General features: G+C 36.5%; 1 protein-coding gene across 4 annotated transcripts; it reads left to right on the forward strand.

Moving 5' to 3' along the window:
• Nucleotides 1–5,293: 5,293 nt before the first annotated feature.
• Nucleotides 5,294–8,194, forward strand: LOC108992366 (protein OSB1, mitochondrial). Of its 4 annotated transcripts, none has more exons than XR_004798502.1 (5): nucleotides 5,294–5,927; nucleotides 6,059–6,197; nucleotides 6,699–6,783; nucleotides 7,424–7,870; nucleotides 7,956–8,194. XR_004798502.1 is itself a non-coding variant. In XM_018966921.1 (4 exons), exons 1-4 carry the CDS (start codon nucleotides 5,608–5,610, stop codon nucleotides 7,714–7,716), a joined length of 837 nt encoding a protein of 278 aa, XP_018822466.1. In that variant the 5' UTR covers nucleotides 5,294–5,607; the 3' UTR covers nucleotides 7,717–8,194. The 4 variants fall into 4 exon arrangements, 2 of the variants coding, with proteins under 2 accessions (XP_018822466.1, XP_018822467.1); XR_001996303.1 differs by having other exon boundaries at nucleotides 7,959–8,194; XM_018966921.1 differs by having other exon boundaries at nucleotides 7,424–8,194.
• Nucleotides 8,195–9,036: the final 842 nt, after the last annotated feature.

Raw genomic sequence — 9,036 nt, forward strand, 5'->3', positions numbered from 1 at the left:
TGAATTTGTCATTGAGGGAGGTAGTAAAAGCAACAGTAGTAGATCTCATGGTGGGGGATGAGCCTAGTGATCTGAAAAAAATTTCATAACTCTCTGCTTGGGGAATGGCATCAACAAATGAAGGAAGAAGAGTAATAGATAACTGAGTAGTAGAGAAAGTAGAGAAGATAGAACCAAGTACATGTAAATACTAGTGAATTTTGTCGAGGTATCAACTGGACGACCCATGGCAGCAAGCTGGTCACAAATAGATTTAAATTCACGAGAGAACTCAGCAACACTTTTACCAGCTTTCTTCAGGTGTTGTAGCTCATATTTCAAGCGAAGTTCTCGTGATTTGGAACGATTGCTGAAGGTGTTCTCCAAAGTAGACCAGACAGCATGCGAAGAAGTCAAGCCAACAACAGTAGATAGAGCCTCTTCCGTCAATGAAGCAAAAAGAAGACTCATGATCAGTTGATTCGTTTGCTGCCATTCAGCAAATTTCATATTAATAGTGGCAGAGGCACCTGACCTAATGGTAGCAGGTGGAGATTGAAGAGAACAAGAGGTGAAAGCTTCCACAAGATTGGTAGCATTTGAAGCATTGCAGGAGCGAGAGTAGCACTCATGATAGAAAGTGGCATAGTGCCCTTCTTCAAGAAAAATCTGGCAACGGATGGGGTGGTGACGTTGAGAGCGACCGCCTCCTCGTCCACGTCCACCACGGGAGTTGCGGCCATTACCACAACCAGAAGCAAATGTGAATTTGTCATTGAGGGAGGTAGTAAAAGCAACAGTAGTAGATCTCGTGGTGGGGGATGAGCCTAGTGATCTGAAAAGAATTTCATAACTCTCTGCTTGGGGAATGGCATCAACAAATGAAGGAAGAAGAGTAATAGATAACTGAGTAGTAGAGAAAGTAGAGAAGATAGAACCAAGTACATGTAAATACTAGTGAATTTTGTCGAGGTCATCAACTGGACGACCCATGGCAGCAAGCTGGTCACAAATAGATTTAAATTCACGAGAGAACTCAGCAACACTTTTACCAGCTTTCTTCAGGTGTTGTAGCTCATCTTTCAAGCGAAGTTCTCGTGATTTGGAACGATTGCTAAAGGTGTTCTCCAAATTAGACCAGACAGCATGCGAAGAAGTCAAGCCAACAACAGTAGATAGAGCCTCTTCCGTCAGTGAAGTAAAAAGAAGACTCATGATCAGTTGATTCGTTTGCTGCCATTCAGCAAATTTCATATTGATAGTGGCAAAGGCACCTGACCTAATGGTAGCAGGTGGAGATTGAAGAGAGCCATCCACATATTCAAGAAGGTTATGACATTGCAGCAGAGGTAAAACTTGACTGCGCCAAAGAAGGTAGTTGGAGGATGATAATTTGATGGTGAGGAGGTGGACCATAGTGTTGAAGGACAAGGTAGAGGAAGGGGTGTCAGAGGCCATTGGATCGAAGGAGGTAAGTCCAAAAAAAAGGCTCTATGATACCATGAAATGAGGCCATTGGATCAGAGACCATTGGTCTTGGTGGTATGCATATTGTATTTCTACAATATTCTGTAAAATATGACAGCTAGATGATTTGCAACAAAGTAAGACTATCCATCTATGTTATAGTCTATAATCAAGGGATTGCCTAGAATCATGTGAATGTGATATGATGAGATTGGCTAAATTATTGGAGACGTGATTTTTGGATCCTTCCATAATCGTAATAGGAAGTAAATGAGATGAGATGAGATAAAAAAACATTACCAAACATCTCTTTAGGATATAAAAGTCCACCCACTCCCTTTGAGAAAATTGAGGTCTACCATTGGAAAAGTAATTTTTTCATATAGTCTGAATTTACTCTCTATTTTAAATAGAGTTATGCGAGACTTGCACAACCCAAAAGGATATCATTTCTAGCATTGGTTGTTTAATAAATCGTGAAGTTCGACCCGTTCAACACCCACTAAGGGTGACAATTTGTGTTTGCAGGTTGTGTTCATGTTATGTCAAGTCATAGATATTCGACTATATGACTCAACCCGAACCCGACTTATTAAGCTAAACTTGTCAGATCTTCAAATTCTAACAATACCTATTTAAATAATGGTTTGTGTCCTGTTATTCGTTTTGACATGTTTAATAATTAATTAAAAATAGGTCAACAAGACATGTGACACCCTCAACCTCCACTTGGGATGGAACGGAGACTTGGAGTGTCGGGATATGTAACACAAGATTACATACCTCCGTTCATGATAGTTAATATGTAATACATCCTAATATACAACTAGCAGTATGCAATAATCGCAACGAAAATAAGGGTGATAAAATAATTAATGCCAAAATGAACTAAACATCACAGTAATTAGATAACCATAAATATTTCCTTATTTAAGAGATTCACATGAGTTCAACATGAAGTGGGAGATAGAATCTTCATAAAGCAGAAACTACATAATCAGACTAACTCTCACATCTGCTCTATAGTATATAGAGTCGTCGCTACGACAGTAAAAATCAAGTCTAGCCTCATCTCCAGATCAAGCTCCTCCTCAACTATCTAAAGCCAACGGTTCATCTTGTTCGTCGAATGTTGTTCCTAACACAACCACTATCATTCCGAGGATGGTAGTGGGTCCACAAGGGTGAGATTTACTTGAAATCTCAGTTAGTTAAACAACCAACTAGTACAGAGATAATATATGCATGATTAATAATAAACATGAGATGCATACTATGCAGAAAAATTCGTATTTGTCTCCCATTCAAATTTCTCAACATTTTTTTGAGAAAAACTTCAATGCACATTCTTTTTCTGAGAACATTTATCGCTTCCTCATTTAAAAAACTTGACATTTTGAAAGAGAATATTTCATACTTCATCATTTCAAAAACATAACATCTTTTCTTATTTTTAACATCATTAACATAACGTATGGTAGCAACATGATTCTCCATATGCACCGTGAGCACCTATCAGTGACCGTAATACAACTCATGTTGACATTACGTTTTTGTCTATAGACTTTGTTCTCAATGCATTGGTATCATAACATATCATCATAACGTATGCATCCACATCATTAGGTGCCATATACGACTTCGTTCCTACATTCTTTAAAAAGAATCCATTCAAAACTCGTTGACGGTTCTTTGTCCACACAAGAATTTTCACTCCATTTTTACTTAATCTAGAGTGGACAGAGGAGTTCCACTAGAATAATTACCCATCCTACCCTTTGGAGTCGTGGCAAAATTTATTTTCATGCTATACTTGAAAGATGTATTTCATGATATGTGTATTTCATGATATGTGCATATGTAGTAAACTTTATATGAAAATGACATTTATATATGCAATATGCTAAAATGGTAAAAATTTCACATCTCACGTAAGCAAGTAATCAAATGCTCAATGATGTATCATATGATATTTCATGCTCAAAATGACATTTACAATATGAATGTAACATTTATATATGAATCATAAATAAATTATATAAGAGTAAGTTAAAAACTAATTTACAAATTTTCTGAATGTTAGAAAATTGGTGCGTCTGTAAATAGAGGTATTTTAAGTTAGGAATTTTATGACTAGGAAGATGTTCATAATCAAAAGAGCACATACAATATTTATGAAATTGCCCCTACAAATTCCCAAATTGCCCACTAAGGTCCTAAACTTTCACTATTTACAATTTGACTTGAAAATTCATCAAACTTCACAAACCCCATATTTTCTATGTTCTAAATTCATATATGAACTTAGAATTTCAAAAATCAACCAACTACTATGTCAAAATCATCCAACCCGCAACATGCAATTTGGTGACCATTTTGTGATTTCAAACTTATAGCTTCTTTGCATGCATGTGTGATCCAATTCCATTAAACATAAATCCATAGAACTGATCTTGGAACATGTTTACAACTTAGAATAATTTCATACGAGTTCATCACAACACTTAGGCATTAAATAACACCAAATCATCCAAAAACTTCAAACTGATTGTATGCATGATGTTTTAATTTCTCTTTGTCAATACAAGTTTTAAAGCCTAAAGAAATCATGTATTGCAATGCCTAACATGATAATAATTGGTTCCTAAAGGTTTATAAGGCCATCCTTGATGAAATAGAACATGATATGCCAAGATCATTCTCTTACAATTGCAAATTGAATACTTAGATGATCAATACAAGATATTGGATTATAAACCTATCATGACTTGTTGTTTTCCTCAAATTTAAACTTTCAATAAATCTCTAAAGACATTAGTAAAACATATAAGATAATATCAAGATATGTCATGACGAAAATTTTATCTCAAAATAATTTATTCAAGAAGAACTCCAAATTTGAACCAATATGCAAAACCTTGAGTAAAACCTCATGTAACTCAATCAAAATTTCATTCTCATGCCACGAGTCAAAACCTAACATGTTAATCTAACACCCAACAAGATATAAGACAAGTTGCAAGAGTCGTGGCCCTTGAGTTCTCAAAACTCAACTCACTTCAAAAATTCACTTAAACTACTCGGTTTCAACCATTTATTACACTTTGAATGCTTTGCTCTCAAGAACACCAAAGGAAAACTAGAGAGAGTTGTGTGAAGAAGTGAGGGATAAGAAGGTATTTATAGGACTTAATGGAGGGTGAGAGGCAAGGGGACGTTGGTTTTGGCTACAAGGAAGTGAATGTGATTGGTGTGTGAGGGAGGTGGTGGTGCTGATCAAGGTTTTGAATATCGTGTCGTACCAACCTAACTTGTTTCATGTAAATAATTTGAACTAATATGCATAATTCATTTGATCTGACCTGATTAACATAATTTTACATAAAAGTTAAAATTTATATTTATTAGTAACCATAATATCTAAAAAAATAATTCGACTACCCTCTAACAAAAAAATATAAATATTTTCAGATGTTAACTTATAATAAAATCAAAATATCACAATCTCAATATTAACAAATATGAGCATTGATTTAGAATTACAATCCCAAAAATAAAAATATAAACATATTTAAAAATATTAATATTATAATTTAACAATAACAAAATTGTGATCGAGATCATAATGGATTGATTTCGTGTTAAGCAAGTTGATCCATTATTGACAAGTTTATAAATCATGTTTTAACAGGTTAATCCGTTTTAACTAAAATCGTTAATATTAAATATAAATCTATTAATTTTGTATCTGTTAGATTCATAAATTATGTTGTCACCCTACGTCATACAAGCTTTATATAAAAACCAAAAATATCATTTGTCATTATTAAAATAAAACACACCGAAATCCAGGAAGCCCTCGGATCACCTAAGACATGACAAAGTAAGATTCGCCTCAGAATCCTTTCGTATGGTCTTCTCCCCGACAAGATTCGCCTTGTGGTTTCTTCTTGCTAAGTGCTGATAATTTTTTTGATTTTTTTTTAATCCAAAAGTGATCCTACAACGAACTATATAGTAACATATGCCCCAAGTAAACAAAGATTTCATCCACGGATCTTCCGAACCCTAACCACGCCGGCTAACCCAATTGCCAGAAACCCCCCCCTCCCCCCTCGTGTGGAATTTGCTTTTCTGATTTGTCTACGCCTTCGTAGACACATGAGTGCGCACCGTTTCGGAGGCTTAATTAGGAATGCGACCCGATTGTCTCTGCAAAGCTCGGCCACCAGCCCGAGATCGCCGCCGCCAACGAAATTCTTCGCTGAGGATGTCGAGGGCGGCAGTGAAGTGTACGGGCACGCTCTGAAGTTCCAGCGCCCGACGACCATAACGTTGACGCAGCAGTTGGTGAACTCTGTTAGCTTTATTGGGTCGGTGGAGTCCCCCCTGAGGATCATAGAAAGGGTGAAACTCGGTCGCTTTGGCGTCTCCACTCTGCTCTCCGTGAAAGCCTCTCCTGATTCAAACCACAAATTTAGGTCCGGCACGTCTTATATTTGTATTTCTTATTCTATTGGAACCCAATCAAATATTTTTTATCTGGAAGGTGATGGAGTTTTCAAGTTTGCTACCTTTTATGGGAACTTACAATTCTGCAATCTGTGAACAGGATACTACTGAATATGTGGGACGAAATGGCAAGAATGTCTTTAGAGCATTTGAAACCAAACGATTTTGTTTACGTTTCAGGTCGTTTAGGGTCTTATACAAAGTTTCTCGAGGGTGTAAAGCTCAAAACATATTACACGGTAAAGAAAGCTAATTACATTTTTCTTTTTTTGAAAAACTTATTGGGTCATCAAATTGTTCCCTGCAAGAAATTGGTTCAAACATCACTAATTGATATTCTGGTGGCATATTGGGGGATTGAAATTGTTTGTCACTTCTTTAGAAGACTTAATTAGTTAGGTTATACTCGTTCTTTAACCTTTGGCCTGGCAATAACCAATTTAGTGGTGTATGGATTCATCTTTCATCTTAGCTCCGAGAGCTGTTCAACCTTTCAATTTTTGATTTTTTATCACATACTTTTCCGGTTTTCCAATCATATTTACTATAGTTTTTATAGAAATATCTGCTAAACGACTGGGATGGACCTATCTAGGACAGAAACTAGTAAATATGCTTGCTAATAGCACATACTGATGTAATAACTTCACCTCGACCTTTAACCTCTTCCGATATCTACATGCTAGTGAAAAACACTGCTTGGCCCCTATCTCCATTATCCTTCTGTTTGTTCCTTGTAGGTCACCGTAGAAGAATTAAATTATGTCAGCAAAAGTGGTCAAGGCCCAACCGGGCAAAAAGTTGAGGGGTCCCAATTAGGAGCGGGTAAACTTTTAACTCCAGTCGAAATGTATCACAATTGTCCACTGTCTTCTAATATTTCTGCCTCAGCATTGTTTTTCCTTTTCCTTCTTTTTTCTTGGAGTTGGGTGGAAATGGCTTGAAAACTACTAAGCAAGTAACTGAAACAAGGTATGTCTTTTAATGGAGTGAGTTGTCTGTACACTATTTGTATAGGGGGACTGAGAAACATCTCAAATGAGGCTTGCGGGATGATGGTCATTATTACAATGTAATGTTCATGCTTACATGCATATAGTTACATTGACCCTTTAGTGCACGTGCTGATTGAAAGATTATGGCATTTTGTTTATCAAGTTTGAGGTTTATAATTGTCTAGGTCGTTGACTCACTCACCTTGTGTTAAGTTATATTATGCCATTCAACCTTTGAAATGAGTCCAACGTGCTCCTTGTGAGTCATTTGGAGCTTTTGATCAGAGAAGAATGATAAATCAGTTTAGTAGAGGTCAGGTTATTGTTTAATTTGCCCGGAGTCATTCAATTGCATGATTAATTATAGATTTCATCTTCACCAAGAATTAATATTACCTTTATTATGGCACTTCTTAAAAGATATCGCTTGTGTTAATTTGGTTTTCACATTCTTATCTATGCTTATAAAGGTGCGGCTGGCTTGGAGGTGCATGAAAACCGCCTTCACTTGTGGCAAGTGTTTTTCACCAATCCATATGAATGGTGGGATAATAGGAAACGGAAGGATTTACGGAAGGTAAATCTTTCGGCACCAGATTTCAAGCACAAGGATACTGGTGAAGTTCTCTGGTTGAATCCCAATGATCCTCCATGGATTAAAAGACAGCTCGAGTTGCTTGATACAAAAATGGCAGAAAAAGGCCAAGGTGATCATGTAGGATCCCATTCCCGTGTCTCCATGTGGGTGTATGATGAATATTGAATAGGGATGAGTCTGCAGGCCTTTGAAGAACTATCTACTGTTGCATATTGCTTATATTGAGGGTTTTACAGTCTTTCTCATGGTATCTAGCTGGAAGCACAGAGAATAATGGATCTACAGATACTCAGCACAAATTTAAGCTTGAAAATTTAAGGTTGTACATCTCCAAGCAAATATATCATTTTCAGAAGTTGGCCACGTCAAGCACCAAGGCTTACTGTATTCAGTTCTTTGTACAGCAGGTTACAGGTACCAGACACACAACAAAGATGAATAGAAGGTTTTTTCAACTATTCTGGCTTTATTTTCCTTGTATAGCGTAGCCACTTCAGGCGCCCCTTCACTATGGCATATTAGTAACATCTTGAACTCATAATGCATCTCTACAAACTTTTTCTTTATTGAAACTAAGTTAGGATAAGCAAACTGGCCCCGAAACTTTCTTTTTCGGATTTAATGAGCATTTTTCGTAGAGGGATATTGGTTCATTTTCTTAGTTTTTTTTTAGCTTTTGCTGTCTTGCATTTGTCTTTGCATTAGGCATTGCCACCTTGTATACTTGCAGCATCAAGTCCCTCCCAGATTTTCAAGTGAAATGGAAAAGTTCAGTTGAGTATTATAAGGGAAAGAAAGGCCTGCTTTTATTCCCTCAAACCATTGCTCAAAATAGATACCACAAAATCCAGGTGATAACTGATTTCGGAAAGAGGTGGGTTGGAACTTGTCGTTCCTTTCTTAGAACGGGAATCACTGATTAGCCACATGTATTGGGTATTGCCTCTTGGAAGATGTGGGAGAGTATTGCTCTCTTTTCCAACATTAGATGGTCATAAAGCACACCATCTAAATCTGCTGAAACAACTTCTGTATGTATTGCCTCAAATTGGAGTCATCACCCAACTGCACTGCGAGCGAATGCATTTCTAGAGGCTTGGAGTTCAGTGGCGACACTCATACCATATATAATTTCAGATATTTTAGATATTAGCAATGTTTTGAATACCGTACCGGATGGCGTACCAGTCAAGACACTGGAACGAAATATTTCGGTACCGGTACCGTTTCGTGTACCGTTTCGGGATAGTCGATATATGAATAAATTATATATATAAATATATATAACAATTATATTCTAAAATAATAGTTTATATATGAATAAATTATATATAAATACATACATACATATAAATTATAAATAGTCTAATCTAAATTGGGGGTCAAAAAATAAACTTGTAGTTTGAAAAAACGAAAAAAAAAAAACACAGGCCGAAATATCGGCCGGTACCGGCCGAAATATAGGCCGGTACAGGCCGAAAAGGC

The sequence above is a fragment of the Juglans regia genome, chromosome 15 (assembly GCF_001411555.2).
Source record: "Juglans regia cultivar Chandler chromosome 15, Walnut 2.0, whole genome shotgun sequence".
Taxonomy (NCBI): Eukaryota; Viridiplantae; Streptophyta; class Magnoliopsida; order Fagales; family Juglandaceae; genus Juglans; species Juglans regia.